The 18,971-nt window shown below is 39.2% G+C and overlaps 1 protein-coding gene across 1 annotated transcript in view; it reads left to right on the plus strand.

Annotated features, from left to right (window-relative positions):
- Positions 1-18,971, plus strand: part of ROR2 (receptor tyrosine kinase like orphan receptor 2) — a 43,496-nt gene that overhangs the window by 7,801 nt on the left and 16,724 nt on the right. The window contains exons 2-3 of the mRNA XM_018086205.2: positions 2,942-3,229; positions 4,297-4,327. Coding sequence (XP_017941694.1) covers positions 2,942-3,229; positions 4,297-4,327 — 319 coding nt within the window. The remainder of the gene's footprint in view (positions 1-2,941; positions 3,230-4,296; positions 4,328-18,971) is intronic.

An 18,971-nucleotide genomic window follows, 5' to 3' on the forward strand; every position in this document is an offset into this window, starting at 1 on the left:
TAGACAGCATCTTCTCTGCCTCTTTCATTTCTTAGGAGTCAGAAACATCTCTGAGCCAGATGAATGTACCTCTGTGCTGTCTCCATGCTGGAAGTGGACCAAGTTCTTCCCAAAAAAGCCCTTAAACCATCTGTATTGCCTCCCTTGTATGAGCACATTCAGGCTGTCCCCATGATTGCTAAATCACAGACCCACTAAACTACACAACACCCCAGGTTGGGAGGTGCCTCAGAAGATCATCTGGTCCAACCTTTTGGTTGAAAGAAAACCTAGACAAAATGCTCTAGCACTCTGTCCAGTTACATCTTGGAAACCTCCAGTGATAGGGGCTCCTCCACATCTCTGGGGAGTCTGTTCTCACTGCAAAAAAAGTCTGTATTCTGTTGAAATGGAACATCTCCTGATGCCACTTGCACTTCTTGCTCTTTGTGTTCTCCGTGTAACTCCTTGTGAAGAGAGTCTCCGTTGTCCTTGTAGATGTCTCTTAAATACTGCAAAACTGTAACGGTCTCCCCTGACACTTCTCTTCTATGGGTGGAAGAGACTTAACTACTTCAAGTCTTTCCTCATAGGACAGGTTCTGCAACTCTTTTATCATATTGAGAGCCCTCCTTTGGACCCTCTCCTGTCTTCCTGTGTCATTCTTGAATTTTGGGGACCCGAACTGGACATAATACTCCAGGTGTGGCCTGACAGGCACTGAATAGATTGGGATTATTGCATCTCTCTCTCTCTCTGCTCGTAATGACCCTACGGATACAGCCCAGAATCTCAGTGATGCTGATGAGAATAAAATACAGATTATGAAAAAGTGACAAAATATGTTGTTGTACTCTCTCAGTAACAAGCTAAGAGTGAAATAGCTGTAGAAAATTATTTTCTAACTTGTGGAAGGATTGATCATGCTGTCTTTCTTGCTGCTAGAAATGGTTATATATAAAATATTGGCTTAAGTAGAAATTTCAATCAACTCCTTCAATTTTCTGTATTAACAAGGCAATTTACTGTTTTTCTGTTCCCTGCAAGAATGTTGTCATAGTAATTACAATTCTTCATTAATAAAATTTACCTGGAAACGACAACAAATGACACAGTCGTGGTATGACATTGGTGAGAGCATTAGTGTACTTTTTCTCCCTTTTATATGACTATTTGAAAAGAAATATTTTTTGTGTTCTGACAAAATATTTTGAAGCCTGCTAAAGATTTGTAGATTAACAATAGGGAAACATAAAACAAAATCACAGGAAGAGTGATTATTTTATTGTGGGAAAGGATAACAAATTATTTTCCTGTAAGTTTTCAATATATCGTGGAGAACATATATTTGCGTTTACTTAAATTTCAATTTAAATTCACACTTGCCTACATTATACTATCTATTATTCATTAAAGCAGGATTTCTTTTGAAAGGCCACTGGTAGAGAACAATCCAGTTTTCCAGCAAAATCCAGTTTTCCAGCAAAATCTGGCTTTGCAAATTCATTATATCCTGATGTTTCTACTGCTCCCTTCTCCAGTGGTATACCTAACCATTACACAAGAACTGATTTCCTGGTCCTGTCAAACATAAATCAAAGCAGAACATCAATTTTCTGAAGGTATTTCAGCAATTGGACTGCAAATGTTGACCATTGTGTTACTGGTGTTAGATTCCTGCACAGTAATACACTATTTCTTAATTAAACAATTGCAGAATAGTCTGATAGGAAATGGCACATGCGGACATCCATCAAAGTTGTTTGATATTTGGATCCAACTGACACAAAAATGTAATATAATTTGAAGTATTCCTGATGCTTTATGTCTAGCTGGTATAAATTCACCAAAGCAAACATATAAGCATGACAGCTGGATACTTTTCTTACCTGTTTTGACAATCACATTATTGTTCCAGTGGAATTACATACCTTCAAGCTGTCAGTGTGTGATGTGTGTCAGTTGCAGCACTCCTTTGCAGGACCAAATTAAATTTAAAAATAATAACCTACCAAAGATTCGACTGTCAAGTTTTGACAGTGTTCTCCCCTCAGTTCTTTCTCTTTTTTTATCACTCAGAATTCACAAATACACCCTACGTGCTTCTTGACAAGCCCTTTGTTTTCAATGAACCTCAAATTAGTGCTTGTGTAAGTTTTCACTTAAAAAAACTAAACCCATTAAATCTTATTACACAATACCCATACAGACCTTTCTTTCTCCAATTTAATCACTATTTTTGGACTTGCTGTAAAAAAAACGACACTCTGTGATCAAATTAAAAGTGCCCTCTATTTCACAGGTTACTTCTTCAATTGAGACATCATTTCTTTAAATTGAGTGTAAGACATAGCATTACAATTTAATTATTAGATGAGCCTGCCCAAATCAGACTAATTTTAAGATTTTCTTGAGTAACTGGCAAGTCAAATTAATATCTAAAAGAAACTTTTCCAGTGGTAGTTATTTTAAAGACAAATCCACGATAAGATTTACTACTTCTTACTTCTTCCAAGTCAGAAGATAAAGTGGTAAACTTACAATAATATTCCAGTATGGTTACAGTTGGGATTACTCTTTTATGGAATAAGGATGTATTTTGCTGTTAGAACAGAACAGCATTAGATGTACGTAAGGATGTTAAGCATGTGAGATGTAGAAAAAGTCATTACTGCTTCAAGATAAGTGTCCACAAAGGGTGTAAGGATTGTAATGGTATCAATTCTTTCTTGACCTTCTAATCTGCATACCTACCTGCACACCAACATGAAGTCAGCCACGAAAGACAAATAGGAGTGTGATGCTGTGGTCTCCTTAGGACAGTGAATTGCATTTTCTTGAGTATGTGACTGAAAGAAAACTGAAGATGTTTCCAAGCTTCTCTGTTAATAAAGTGCCTTTAGGTAGGCTTTTATCACAACACAACTGAAGTCTGATCTTTCATGACCTTTTATCCTCTTAGGTTACTTCCTGACCTTTTTGGAACCAGTAAACAATATCACTGTAGTCCAGGGGCAAACAGCAATCCTCCACTGCAAGGTAGCAGGAAATCCATCTCCAAACGTCAGATGGCTAAAAAACGATGCTCCAGTGGTTCAGGAGCCAAGACGGATCATCATCAGAAAAACAGATTATGGTTCACGACTGAGAATCCAGGATCTGGATACCACAGACACGGGATACTACCAGTGCGTGGCTTCAAATGGCATGAAGACAATAACTGCAACAGGAGTGTTGTTTGTCAGGCTTGGTGAGTTCCTGGCTTTCATAATTACTCAGTCTGCTTTATAGACTAGGTATTAGTTTTCACAATAGCATAAGGAGAAATTAATTTGATGTTTTAAGAAGAATTCTCAACACAAAAGGAAATAAATAAATTGATGGCCTGGTGCCTCTCTCCTAGCACAGAACTTCTTGGTTGAACTTGATGCCCCTTTACTTGGTAATAAAAGAAAGTAATTACAGATGTAAAGGTCTGTAAATACATAGTGAATAAAAAAAAATTGAAGAAGTGCACATATAAAATACGAAATGGTAACATTTCATTACCTGGAGTTTTCACTCTACTACTTAACTCAGTCTGTAAAAAAAAAAAGTACTGAAGGGAAGGAAGAGAAGCAGTTTTCTATTTGATGTTCACAGTGCTGGGCCCATCCTTGTGAAATATCACTTCTGTACAGCCTGGCCTCCAGTTCTGTCCTTCAACAGGTGAAGTTACACCACACCTGTCAAGAAGTACTTCTGTTGCATTTTTGAGACTTAATCATCCAGCCCAAAAGCCAAGCTTTTATTTAGTTTGCCTCTGGAGCAATGGGAAAAAAATTTTCAGATAAATTTTTCTAAAAATTTATTCTAACTTTGTAATGTAAATAGTTAACTCCACGGTTTAGTTTGTAGTGATTCCCTAAATGCTGGGTATTGAACCTTGTTCCTGCTGTGATAAAAATTGTGTATCCCCTTGCCACACCATAAACTCTGAGAGTAAGCCTGAGGTAAGGCTTGTTAAAAGGTAAGTGATGTGTCAAGATAACACTTTGTCTTTTTAACAGCCTGTGTTTTTATGGTGAAAGATATTTTCTAAAAATATTAGGTCCACTGAAGTTGCTTCCTGAGCAGACAGTAGATTCATCTGATTTTTATTTGTGGCCTTGAAAATAGCAATATATAATTATGTGCAGGAATGCAGAGGGTTTTGTTTGAATCTTGAGACAAACTTTCCTTAAAGAGACAGTTTCCTTCAGATTGTTATTGACTTTTTTTATGATGTTGTCCTTGGGCTGAACTTGTCAGCAATGCTTGTTTGTTTTATGTTTACAGGTCCAACAAACAGCCCGAATCATAATCTTCAGTAAGTACTCTTTGGAAAATTACTTAATGCTCTCTGACCACTTTTGTTCTGTAAGAGTTTAGTTCATAAACTCTGTAAACACTACCTTCAACGACAGTGTTCTTGCTAAAATTAGCTAATTTAATCAAAAACTCACAGAATGGAAGAACCTTTTTCAGACAGAGGTAGCGTTGTGTTACAGTGGGTTTTGATTTGATTGAGTTTTCTTGAGAAACTTCTACTTGCTTATTTCATGTTTTGGACAAGCAAAATACCACAAAGTCACAATGTTTGAACAGTAATTGTTTACAGGGCAAGTATGGGCTAGAAGAGTGGTTAAAAATGAATGGGTAAAATGCTTGGGTTGCTGTGGTTGTAAATTTACCCATGTTTTATACTCTTATAACTTGAAAAGTCCGGTAAAACAAGACTAGAATCCTGTCTCTGAGTAGCTAAGTAAACCCCCTGTTTTTGGTGTCATTTTGACTTGAGTGATTTGGTTTGGTGATTTCTCTAAGACTCTTGAGCTCAGTTGCTGATCCAGTTGTAAGAATGAAAATAGAACCATAGAATGGTCTGGATTGCAAGGTACCTCAAAGATCATCTAGTTTCAACCCTCCTGCCTTGGACAGGGACACCTTCCACTAGATCAGGTTGCTCAAAGCCCCATCCAGTATGGCCTTGAACACTTCCAGGGATGGGGTATCCACAGCTCATCCAGGCAACCTGTTCCAGTGCGGAGTAAAGAATTTCTTCCTAACACCTAAGCTAAACCTGCCCTCTTCTAGCTAAAAGTCATTGCACCTTGTCCTGCACTATCTATCAGTATAAGAAGTCCCTCTCCTTCCTTTCCATAAGAACCCTTTAAGTACTGGAAGGCTGCACAGGATCTCCACAAAGCCTTCTCTGTTCTCTAGGCCGAACAACTCCAGCAGCCTCAGCCCATCTCCATCCCTCTGATCATCTTCATGGCCCTCCTCTGGAACCACTCTGACAGACCCACATCATTCTTGTGCTGAGGACTCCAGAGCTGAATGCAGCACTCTGGGAGGGGTCTCATGAGGGCAGATAGAGGGGAAGAATCACTTCCCTTGATCTGCTGGCCATGCTGCTTTTGATGCAGCCCAAGATGTAGTTGGCCTTCCACGCTGTGTGTGCACACTATTGACTCGTATCCAACTTCTCATCCACGAAAACCCCAAAGTCCTTCTCCACAGGACTTCTCTCAATGACTTCTTCTCCCAGTCAGTACTCATGTCTAGGATTGTCCCAACCCAGCTGCAGAACCTTGCACTTGGACTTACAGAACTTTATGAAGTTTTCATGGGCCCACTTCTCAAGTTTGTCCGAGATGTCATCCCATTGTTCTGTTGTGTCAACTGCTCAATTTTGCATCATCTACAGACTTGCTGAGGCTGCACTCAGTCCCACTGTCTGTGTCACTGATGAAGACATTGAAGAGCAGTGGTCCCAAGACAAAGCCCTGAGGGACTCCTCTCATCACTGGCCTCCATCTGGACACAGAACCGTTGACCAGAAATCTATAGTTGCATCCATCTATCAGTTCCTTATCCACTGAATAGTCCATCAAATACATGTCTCTCCAATTTGCAGATAAGGATGTCATGTGGGATGATATCAAGCCTACAGAAGTCTGGATAGATGGCATCTATTGGTCTTCTCTTGTCGACCATTGCCATCACTCCATCATAGGCCACCAGACTGGTCAGACATAATTTGCCCTCAGTAAAGCCATGCCGACTGTCTCAGATCACCTCCTTGTCTTTTATGTGCCTTAGCATATCTTCTAGGAGGATCTGCTCCATGATCTTCCCAGGCACAGAGGTGAGGCTCACCCCTCTGTAGTTCTCCAGATCTTCCTTTCTTCTCTTTCTGAAAATGGGAATGGCATTTCCTTTTTCCGTTCACCAGTGACTTTGCCTGACCACCGTGACTTTTCAAATATGATGAAGAGTAGTTTGGCAACAACATCAGCCAGTTCCCTCAGAGCCTTTGGATGCATGTCATCAGGTCCCATAGGCTTGTGGATATTCAGCTTCATCAAGTGGTCCCGAACCTCCTCTTTGCTTACAGTAGGTGGGACACTTCTCCCACACTCACCAAGATGATCAAGGACTTGAGACAAGCAGGAAGCCTGACTGAGATAAAAAACTCATTGAGTATCTCACCCTGCTCCTTATCAGTCACCACCAGTTCATCCTTCCTTGCTACTGGAAGAATCGAGGAAATCACTACCTGTGCTCCTGATCTCTCTTCCAATTTTCCTGGACTCTGAAGTCTCTTGATTGCCCTCGGACTTCTCTTTGTTATTTCATTGCTGCCAGTTTGAACAGCCAATAGTGCAAAGTAGTCAGAGGGCCCTGTTAGACTGAGAGTTTTCCAGTAACATCCCTCACCCGAGCCCCTGGCAGACAGCAGACTGCCCTGTGAGTTGAGTCCAGTCTGCTTATCAGACCCTCCATTCCCCTTAGAAGGGAATCTGCTGTTACAACTACCCTTCTTTTCCTCTTAGAGGAGGTCTTGTACAGCTGGTGTTGTTTTAGGAGGCCCCAGTACCTCAGAAGGACCTTCACCCACCTCATCAGTTGTCTGGCTCTCTACTTCCAGAGCCTCATACCTGTTGTAGAAGGTTCCAGTCCTACCTGTCATTTTGAGGAGGAGGAACCTTCCATCTGGCACATGCAGTGACCCCCTTCCAGCCTTCATCTTTAACAGACCCTTGATTGACAGCCCTTTGACTAATTTCCCTGCAGGGTTCCGAGCCCAGCTGCTTCTCCACTACATGCCTCTCTCTCCTACACGCTTTTGTTATTAATATTGTTGCTGTTACTCTTGGTTTTCTTATCTCATTGCTGTTTCCAGAAAATTGTTCTCATCTCAGCCTGTGCTCTTTACCCCTTGTGCTTCAAGTTCTCCTCTCCAGCCCCCTGCAGGGGGAGGGGGAGGAGGGACCATCCTTTGCAGTGGTTTCAGTGGGAACACTAGATTGGAGAATACAATTCCTAAAGCATGATACAATATGATAGAGATTTAACTAGTTTTCGTATTTTCTTATAATTGATTGAAATTAGCTGTTCATGACAGAGTACACAAAAAAATATGTAATCACTTTTGTAACACTAAAATACTGCTTCAGATCTTATATCACTTTAGAAAACTGTTATGCACCTGCTCTACAAAAGAGAAAATTAGTGAGATGCCAGGAAGCTGTCTGATCTTTTATGAGATCAGAAGGCAGAGACTGGTACAAGAGGCAGCAAAATGAAATAACTCGTAATGAAGCTCTGAATATAAGTTCAAAGATCAGTCCTCAAATGTGACTGAAGCATAGTTAGCTTTGAGCACAAGGTGTAAAACTGGGAACCACGTTTTAAATTTATTTATTTTTTGTTATAGAGTAAGTGATTAATCTGATTTCTCTTGGTTTCCCTAGTATTTTCCAAATGCTTTGCCTGTACTGAGGATGAACTTACTAATATTTTACAAGTATCAACATAAATAAAACATTTCAAGTAATACAGTGAAAAAAATTAAATTCCTACTTATGTGACATGTAGTTCTTAGTTATATGCTCTCTCTTATGTGGAAGTGAATTAGGGTTCCCAAGCATTCTTTCATCCTGGTTTTGCCTAGGTTTTGAATGCTTTACTATTCAACATTTGCTGGTTTTGAACCTGAAATTAAAACAAAGAAAGAAATAACTCAAAAAGGAAAAAAGATCTGTCATTTGACTTATGAAACTTCACAATGGGTCTTGTACCATTGGTATTGGTGCTGGACTTGGAAGCAGTAGTGTGCCATCATTGTTTTGGACCTGCCATTAAAAGGTGAAGTGAGGTAGATTGTAATCTACTGCTGGTGGATTATTTTCTTTTTAATATCCACTAGATTGAAGAGGAAGCTGAAACTTCAGAAGAACAAGGTCAGGTCAAAGGTCTAGTGGGAAGTCATGAGGGACTTATCGTAGGAGGTCCCGGAGTTTTGGGCATTACAGATCTTTGCTTCATTGCATGACTATTTCGGTTTCAATTTTTTTTCCCGTTTCCTGCTTAATCAGGTTTTACCCACCTTTCCAAAGTTCCTATCTTTCTTCTGATGCTGTCTTTTTTTTTTTTTTAATTATCTTTTCACAGTTATTCCAGGTGTTCCTCTGCTCCATGCCTCCTAAGTCCTTCAAATAAAATGCCGTGTTTTGGCAGTATAACTGTTTTCTTCTTGGAAACTGTGATTTTTTATTTTTTTTTTTGACTGAATATTTTGCATAAAGACACGTGGGTCATTTTGTGAGCCAGAAAAAGGCAAAAGAATATCTAACTGCTTGGAAAGAGCTCTTAGGGAACAAAGGACTCTTTCTGTTTGCTGTCTGCACGGCGCAGTCTCGCGTTGAGCCGCATGAGAGCTGTTACTGCTGGTAGTAATGCTTCAAAAAAGACATGCTTCAGTGGGAACACCGAAACATAAAACCATTGCAACTCGGTTTAAAACTACACCTAGTGAATTTTTAAGGGGTAAGAAGCATTACCTATGTAGATACCATCTAGCAAGGTATTTTTACGCAGTCCGTGCTGTGGATTTCTAGAAATTATCTACAATTAAAGATTGACAGAGATCAAACGTGTGTTATGCAGTCAGACCTGCCAGTGCAAAAAAAGGGTTTTGACCTTCAGGGTACTGAAGTTGAGATGTTTTCACAAAAACCTGAAAGTAATAGTTTTCAACCAAATATTTAGTCTTCAACTGCTGTGGATTTTTTTGAGAGATCTTTATTTTCTGTTAAGGCCCATATGTGTAAAAATTTCTAGGGATTTTTCTGTAGAAATAGAAAAATAAAATCTATCGAAATTATTTATCAAAACTATTAAAATTATCAAAACTACTAGTAACTGGTACAAATTAACTTACAAAGGAAATAAAATCAAAACACAGTAAAAAAAATAGTCTCTGACTAGCATTTGCTGTCCAGAGGACTGTGCTATTAGAGGACCCTTTTACTAGAATACGACCCAGCAATCCTTTCTCTTACTGCATTGTGCTTTTACCTTTTGTATCATTAGCATTATTAGCTTTTTCTGTTCAAAAGAGGAACATCCTGTCTGTTCAGAAAGGCGCAAGTGTGTGAAAATAAAATAAATGGTTAGCAAATATCAGAATATTTTTTTTATATGATATAAAATAAAGCAACGGATGTTAATCTCTTGGAGTCTCAAGAGTAGGCAGGCAGAAACAGTTCCCTTCCCTTCTAGAAGTGTTGGTTTTACAGGATAAATTAATTCTAAAAGTTTGTATGCTCTCTAGTCTAACATATTTTCTTTTGAATCAAATGGTTAGACTGAATTTTACCTATTGGGCAAATTCTTGTTTTGGAGCAGTTCAGATTACTTATTAAGGCTGTAACTGTAGTGGTGCCACCTTGAAGGGAACTTGGGATGGAAGACATCTGGCAGTTTGTTGGCTTTTAGGGCTTCTGGAAAATCTAGTGAGGCTTTAGCAGAAGTGAGGAAGGCAGAAAGAAGAACCTATAAGCTCAGCCCTTGCAAAGTGTAGGTGAAACTGGCTCTGTTGCCAGTCCTTCACGTTCCCCTACATGACCTTTCTGCAATCTGCTCAGGATACCAGGAGGCAAACATTTCCATCCAGGGCCCTGTGCAGGGGAACTGGGCTTTTCAAAAAACTTTTGAGAAGTCCTTGTTTTATTGAACGCTGGCTAAGATCAGTTTTACAGCCTTTGATGCCAGTATGGTGGACCCTTAGAAGGAGAAATTGGTGGGAAGAAACACTGTCATCAAATAGAAATTGCCCATTACTTTGGGGAGGAATTTTTGATATATTAATCACTGTTAATAAATTTGCATGCTCTCATGCCTGATTTTCTTCAAATAGTTTCAGACGACAGTTAAATTTTTAAGGATTCAATCCATTGAAGAAAAGTGGTGAAGCAATTGTAGTTGAGAAGAAAAAGCAGTTCTTTCAAACAGTGAAAACAGAATGTTTAAAAACTAGTAATGCATGTCTGTTAAAACTCTAATGAGGAATCCTGCAATGGGCAATTTATTTTCCATGGTCAGCATATCCCATGGCTTTTATTACATAGCCAAAGCACACTTTTTCTGTGACCCCTTTGGGGAACTTCTGCATGATGTGAGGGGCACTCATACACCTTTATGATGGGAACAGATATCTTTTCATCATGTGATGAATCTCCATGTAATTATAAGATGGAAAAGAGAATATAGGGTCTTGGTAAAGAAGGTGGAAAGGAGTGAATCATCAGAGTGTTTTACCCTCCCTGCCCATGACTGGGGTCTTCCCAGTAAAAGACAGTAGCTGAGGGGGCAAATAGTTTTGTATACTGAATCTGTCTGGCAAACCTAAGGTACCTAACATCATACTAAAAAGGAAGAATGCTTTCCTTACCATCAAACAACACCACCACTCGTATCTTCCTCCTCTCCTCAGGTGGGGTGGCAAATATTCTTTACTCTCAGTGCAGTTCATTCGCTGATGACATTGTTAATCTTCTAAATTATGCAAGATTGTCTTAAAATTCACATAAACAGATGTTTTTATAACCACTACAGTGTTGTCTCAACTCTGAATTACAGTGTTAATTGAGGCCCATGAGAACCAGGTGTTTGATGATGGATCTCCTCCAGAATGACATGCACGCCTTTTGTTTCATCAAAATATTCACAGGGCAGAGACAACCATATTTGAACTATATATATTTTTCTAAGATGTTTGTGGTAACAAGTTGAATTTACAGAATAAGTGCATACTTTGTGTTCTCGTTTCCTGTTTTAATCAAGGCAGAAGAAGGATTTAGTGATTAAAACACTGGACTGTCATTTTAGAGGTCTGGATTCAGTTTCTGACTGTACTCCTGTCTCCATGTGTGACTGCAGCAAGTTGTTTAACCTTTGTCTCTCCATGTTTTGTATATCAAATGGAGGTGGTGGATCTTGGGAATTTTTTGCCTTCCTCTACTATAGGATTATCTCAAAATGCTTAAGATACACTCCCTATAAAGCATGGAATGTTATTCCTACTTTACGAGTGATGAACTGAGGCACAGATTATCTCGGGCTGTTGTATATTAAACAGCATGTGTTTGTCTTGGCAGATTTCCTGACTCCCTGACAATCCAATTTGGGGATCTGGCTGGAACATGCTGCAATTCCCTCACAGCCCCCGTGTGTCAGTTTCCTTTTTTCTCTCAAGGTCGGGGGAAGGCTGTATTTCACCCTTCTGTGGGTTTGGGGCTCCTTTCAGGGGATTTGGATTCACAATCTCAGATCTGCATCTGGCTTCATCAGTTTAAATATCCTTCGACAATCTCTCAGGCGCAGACAGGAAATTTGGAGCAAGGAGGAAACTAAAACCAAGGTTGCACTAAATGATTTTGCATACTCTTTTCTCTCTTAGCTATCTTAGAGCATAATTTTTCAGGTTTTCCTCTTTTTATGTAGGATACAGCCTAGTAGAGCTCATAAGCATACCATGTCACAAATTAGCCCATAACTGAAAATTATACTCTCTTCTGCCCAGAGACATAGGGTGTACTCAGAGGAAGCTGACCCTCTGTCTTGTAATAAAAACTGAATTTTTTACCCTAATATTACTTATATGTTTCCAAAAAATATTTTTTTTTCTTATTTAAAACCCCAGAATATGTTTAATATCTTAAAGATGCATAATATGTGTAATTCAGGACAGAGTTTAAGAGCAGTGGAAGTACTGTTTTGGTTTGGTTTGCTTTGCACCACTCCATATCCCAGTTTCCTCCCACACTACATAGTTTCTTCAGCTTTAATCTTCCACTTAAATGTTTTCTAATCACCAGTAAATAAATGATGAACAATCTAATGCATTTTGTATTATTTAGTGATAGCAGTAAAAATTCAGTGTGCTTACAAAATTGATGAATTTTAGAAGCCAGATGTGTATTTAAACTAATATGCATAACATCCTGGAGCAGTCAGAGGTGTCTGTACTCCTGCAGCTTGTTATCTGGGGAAGCTATTTCAAGTGGGAGGTTTTTTTGCCTTCCCATCAGAAGAATGGAAGAACAAAAGAAAGAAGCTGACAGGGAATGTATAGGGGGGAAAAGGATAATAGGTGTCTTTTATGCTCACTAATCCATATTGTCCAGAAACCCCCCCAAAACAAAAGGAAGCCAAGCATATGCAAAGATAGATCTGCAGGAAAGCTTTACTTTCTTCATGCTACTGTATAAATCAAATGTCCTTGTATAAATTAAAGTGTAATGCAATGACTTTGCACTGCCCTACAGAGAGAGACTGGTTGCAAAGACAAGAGAGCAACCGTATGGGACTTGCCTGTAGTTGGGCTAGATTTCCCTTAGAAAGAAGAAGAAATTAGTTACATTTCTTATAGTTAAACTAACTTAGGGTTAAATGTAGAAAGCACCTTCCCACCTTGACAGCGGTGCTGTCAAGAAACTTTCAAAAGGATTGGATGAAGCATTATAACGAATGTAATGAGTGTAATATGTGGGGTTACAAACATGCAAAGCACACAAATACTTTCTTTCCTGAGAGTTCTGCTTCTCAAAATTCAGACATTTAGCTTGTAGGTGGATGTTAAAGGAAGCTGATGGTTTCCTGCAGGTGAGAATTCACCCATGCGCAGCCTGCGTGCTGGGAGAGCCTGCTTCCTTCTCTGCAGAGCAGTGGCTAGGTTTTTTGGTAGCCAACAGGAAAGCTGTAAGGTGCAACACTTAAGATGTGCAACACACGGCAACGAGCCAATTACAGCTCTGACTTTGTAAATACATGACCCCAATACCCTCTTCCAGCAAATTCCAGATCAGCAGCAGGTGCTCGGGTTTGAGCTGCTCAGAGGAACAAGTTTCATTAAACTACCAAAGAAGTAAGACTTGTTATTATTCCCTTTAAGGATATATGTAAATTGATATTCAAAGTAGTAATGGCCCTCGGGCTTTTGGCAAGTAGCTACTGCAGCTGTTGGACATCCCTGATATAATCAACAATCTTTAGTGTGTTTGGATTCTACTTCTCTCTCCCTCCCCTACTCTCATTCGTTCAGTGGCTTAAATGGCTTTCAAAGTATTTATTGTATGTCTTACAAAAGGACAGCTATATGTCCCTGAGACTTCCTGTAGGCATTTGATGCCACATTGAGTTTAATTAGAGTTCCTTAGGATGCTGAATAGCCTCTAAGTGCATACAAGGAAAGGGTAAATGTTGTAGTTAGGCACAAAGATAAAGGAACGCTATTCTAATGAAAAGTAGGTAATTTAACCAAACGAGATAATGCTGGAACACCACACCATAAATCATCCTTTCAATTTTTATGCCTTTATGGTTAGTTTTTCCCTACTTTTGTATTATTATGTTCTCTATTTCAGTTTGAAAGAACCAAACAAACTGTAGATGCAATTAATTTAGTGTACTTGAGAAAAGGTCGAATAGATGGTTTAGCTGGTAAAATTTGAACAATTCTACTCAAAACTAAATAACATTAAGAGTGATGGAAGGGATTGCTTTTAAAAAGGAGAAAGAAAGTGTGGTGAGGAAATCCGCTCTTACAAATTGATACTGCTCTGTTAAGCCTTAAAATATGAAGTATTTTAGGTAATGCTGCTCTAAATATAAGGTGGCAAGAAGTGTATCATCAGCTGTTTCTCACACTCCCCAAAGAGCTTATTCATAGGTCTTCCATTTCTCATTTTGTTCACTCTGATGACATAGGAGAGGAAAAGGATTACTCTAGGTGGGACAAAAAGGGTGATATACCTCATAATCTTTGCTTTTATGAATAAGTGTGCACACACATACACATACTTCCCTCCTCCCCAAGTTTTTCTAACAGTTCAATTTGCAGGCCAGAAGGGGTGTTTACTCCTGCCTCACCATACCATTCTTCATGCTGGGAGGTGTCTCCTTAGTTCCGCAGGCTGACCTGCACATAGAAACCCTTATACTTTATTCTGACTCAGTTTTGCAAAATTATGTGGACAAACCTCCGTTTTTTTCCTTCCTAACGACAGCGTAGTAGTTCCAGATTGCAAAACAATGATAGAGGGGTAAAGAGAAGGAATAGGAAAGAATGCATTAGAATATAAATACAGTACAATACAGTAGCTCCAATTGGCAGGGAACTACAAGAATCATTTAGTCCGACTTCTTGATCACTCCATGGTTGGCAAAAGTTAAAGCCTGTTATTAGGGGGGCCTGTCTTTAAGGCACTGACAGGCATGGGACATCAACCACCTCTTTGGGGAGCCTGTTGCAGTTTGACCACCCTGCTGGCAAGGAAATGGTTCCTAACCTTCGGTCTGAACCTACCCTGATGCAGCTTTGAACCATTCCCACATGTCCTGTAGCTGGATCCCAGGAAGAACAGACCAGCACTTCCCTCTCCTCCTCCCATCCTGAGAAAGCTGTAGAGAGTGGTCAGGTCACACTCAGTGTCCTTCTCCCCAAACGTAGCCAAATTCAGAGTCCTCAGCTGCTCCTCTTTGTACATTCCTTCGAGCCCTTCCAACAGCTTTGTTGTCCTCCTCTGGATGCATTGAAGTACCTTCACTTCCCTCCCCCCTCCCCAAAGAGAAATGAAATATTGAAAAATTCTCTGGCCTCATCTTTTGAAACATCTGACCGCTTGTTTAGAACTAAAAAAAAAAAATAATTTAAAAATTATCTTTGGACTGTGGAACACTGCAGCTCAGATAAGTTCTAAGAAGTAAAGAGCAGCTATGAAGATAGTCTCTAACATTGGGAAGTATTCACAAACTGTAACTTTCTGCAACATTGCCTAGAATTAGTTCATATTGCATCCATAAAAAGTAACAGAGAAGCTAACAAGTATTTGTTATTGTCGCTTAGATGTTTTTAAAGATTTTTTCAGATAAATGGAATAGGCTAATTTTTTCTTAAGTCTGAAACGCTGACACTTCAATGTTATATGGTTATAAGTATCAGTGTTTCAGTAGATTTAATAAAAATGCTCTGCAAAAGACTTTGAAGATGAATACTTGGATATAGTTATGTAACCAATTTATAGCTGATGCTGTGATAACTTCTGGCTATTTTACAAAGCTCTCTGCTACCAGATGTATAATGGCTGTGGTAACTGAAATAGAAAAGTCACATTTGTTTTGTTTAAAAAAACAGAAGAAAGAAGGGGAGGGAAAAATGCCAGTACAGTTTTTTTCATTTTTTTTCATTTGCTCAGATTCTTACATAAGTGACCACATTTGTAATGGCATGGTTGGTTAAAATATTTTTAATTCTGAAAACAAATTTTTTTTTTTTGGTGCAAAAATATCTTAACTTTTTAACCTCTACTAAAAAGCCAGGAAGCACTTTGGTAGAAGGCTTGTATTTCCCATCATTCAAGAAAAAAAAAACAAAATGGAAACCTTAGGGCACTTACATGAGATTTCATTTTTCTATTTTAAATTATCCCTTTTGTCTTTCTTGTAACCTCCCCTTCTCTCTGGATTTGTATAACTGGTTATTTTTGACCATGTTTTCATTGTCTTCTTTTCTCTCAAGACTTCCTACCTCCTACCTGTCTTCTTGGCGTACATATGAAATCCCATCGGAGGCTTTAAATCAGCTAAACAATAATGTAAAATTTTTATTCATGTGTAAAGTCTGTCTCTGTAGGTAAATTACAATGCACTAGCATCCACCTGAAAACTTACACGATTTTTTTTTTTTTAAAATGACCATATCAGGTTAGGCCCAGGTGGCATTTGTAGAGTGGGGTGAGCTTCACACTAGGGAAGGTCAGAGCAGCCCGTTGGGAGGTGAGCTGCCCTTTGCCCACCCACTCCCAGGGGTCAGAGGGGACCCCAGTTCCCAGACCAGTCCCCTTGGTGAGCCCTGACACCCACCCCTCCCTCCTTCCCTGCTTGTTAGAGGCTTTTCAATGAGGGTCTGCTGGTCCTGCTGACTTTCCTTGGAGGTATCAGAAAAAGACAATTTATTACACAGCCATAACACACTGAGAGGAGTAACGTGCCCTAAAAAAAAAACAACAAAACACCAACAAAAAATGGGTGGAGAGGGGACCTCATAATGGTTTCTTTGGTGAGTGAGAAGCTGGAATGCTGCATGGCAAGGTTCACGTTCCCATATGTTGAAATTATTTTTTCTGAAGGCTTTTTTCTCAATTTTCCAGTATCCGTGGTTGCAACAGAGATGTTTCTGTTAAAAATATCTGACACTCAGCGAAACAGACCTGCAACCTTCCTTGGATTGCCAGCTGACTCACTTGATTTCAAGATTTCATCCCAACGTGCTGACACCTATGAAAGCAGAGGGAGAATTTACGAAAATGTCCTTCGAGAAAGTTAGAATGTTATTGGCAGAATATAAGATAATCTGTTTGAAGTTGCATGTGGTAACCAGAGGATTGTGGCTGGTTATACGTCTAGGAACAATCCTTTTTTGTGCAGAAGCTCAGGACATTGATATGCTGTTTAGTTTTTCTTCTTTGACTGTTTTACCCATCTTAGTGTAGTAAAAGCCATTCTGCCACCTGTATGTCTGTAGGTGATTGCTGTTCTTGGGAACTGCAGCATTTTTTGGTACACTGAAAGCTTTTCTAAACTTGGGAAGCAGTAACAAATATGTGAATGCATGTGATGCCATCAAACCACAGCAGCAGGGAGTGCTATCTAATGAGCATTCCAAGCAGTTTTATGTGTTCAGTTCTTTCATACACGTTTGCCTGTGAGGGCTGGGTGCTTTTCTTGTTGGGAGTGAGGGAGGATTAGTTTTGTGAAAGAAACAAAGGCAATGCCATTTTCTCTTGGTTTTATCCACTTAAATTATTGAATGGTGGTGTCTTTTATCAAGGACACAGCTCAGCTAAGAGTGCTGACACCATCTAAGGCAATGCCTACTGATGAGTGAGTACAATTTGGGTCATGATTCAGTGAAGGTACATGGTTAAACCCTACTGATCTTCTCTCCCCTTTTTGTGTTTAAATGGTTTTTAAATACTTTGTATTAAAAGAATCCTCCTTTCACAGTAGCATCAGAATATATGTTTAAAGCATTATTTGGACTATGCTTTAGAGATAGGCTTTGGAGTCTGAGTTTTGTATTTAAAAATACTGATTTTATAACCCTTTGCAGAAATAATTTCAATAGTCTAAAAATTAGGTTGTTGTAAAGTTTCAAGTTGCCATTTGACAAACAAGCGACTTTTCTTTAGATTGCCACAAACACTAAGTCCATTTGTAGCTGTTTTTTTACAAATGACATTACAATTACTTACCCTATCTATTACCTAAAATGCTGCCTCAAATCCTATGATTAATATGAAAAAAAATCATCATTTAATATAACCAGTAGAATAAAGGTCAAGTGGGGTATTTTTACTGATCTTAAACATTGAGTCTGGAGTTTCAGTTCACAGTGTACTTTTTTTAGTAGCTAGTAGATAAATATTCCAGTCAAATGCAACACAATTGCTCTGTTCAGTAATTGTGATTTCAGTGAATTTTTTTAAGGATTCTGTGATGTATAGTTTTCAGATAAAAAGCAAGAAATATTCAGCTAAGTTGCATGCTTGTATCTTGCTTTTTGGGTCTATTGCTACACTCAATGAGCATCTGGTAGCAGAAGTCACGGGTCATATCCATGGTGAGTGTAAATTGTCATAGGTCCATTGATTTCAACTGAGCTATGACTATTTATACAAATTCCCCTGCTTGTTAGTTTACTTTTTAACACTAAACGCCTTCTTTTCTGATAGTATTTTTTGCACTCCCTTAGTGTATAGGAAAAGTTTTATACCCCTCTTGTACTGTACTACTCTAAGTCTCTCTTTGAGATGTTAACTGCATCGATGTGTGTTCCCTGATATGCCAGGGGCACTGATCTTTAGACACAGGTGAAGATGTGTAAACAATGATTTTAAGTGCCGGAAAGGTGGGTTATTTGCAGAAACCTATGGCCAGAATTGTTTGTTCAGAGAATGGATACAGGCAGGGCAGGAAGCCTGTGGCTGTGTCCCATGATGTGGGTGCAGGGTAGTCTCCCTGCAGGCAGGGCCCCAGTGAAGCAGCCAAGTTGTCTCTACCATCCTTTCACATCTTGGCTTCAGCAGGCAGGGCACAGGTGTGCCCGTGTGGAGTTTTTGGTGATTTTTGGTTGGTGGGTTTTGGGATTTTTTGAGGTTTTCCTGTACACCTGGGATTTGGAAACTATGCTAAAATCTCCAACCTGTTTGTGTGAGTTGCTGAATTTCTGGCCTATATGGGCAGAAATTATGGATGGCATCAGAAGCAGCTGGCATTAGCCCAGCCTTTCAGTGGATACTAATAGGTCAAGCCATACTTATTTTAAAATATTCCATTCTTTTCCTCTGTCAATTATTTATACCCCAGTCCCGTTGCCATGAATGTCAGCAGTAAAACTTCTGTTGACGTTCTGTGCACTATGGGAGGCCTATGAGAAAGAGCAATTTTATAGCCCATTGTAACTATTACTTTAAAAGGCAACCCTCCTGATGAATTTTACTTCATGGTGAAACAAGGAATTGAGTGTTTTATTTGATGTTTTCTCTGAAGACAAACCTGACCAGAAAGTAACAAGTGTTTTTCTACAGTAACATTAATATATATTTACTACGTTTTTGACA

This window comes from Manacus vitellinus, unplaced genomic scaffold (genome assembly GCF_001715985.3).
Source record: "Manacus vitellinus isolate BGI_N305 unplaced genomic scaffold, ASM171598v3 scaffold_9_pilon, whole genome shotgun sequence".
NCBI lineage: Eukaryota > Metazoa > Chordata > Aves > Passeriformes > Pipridae > Manacus > Manacus vitellinus.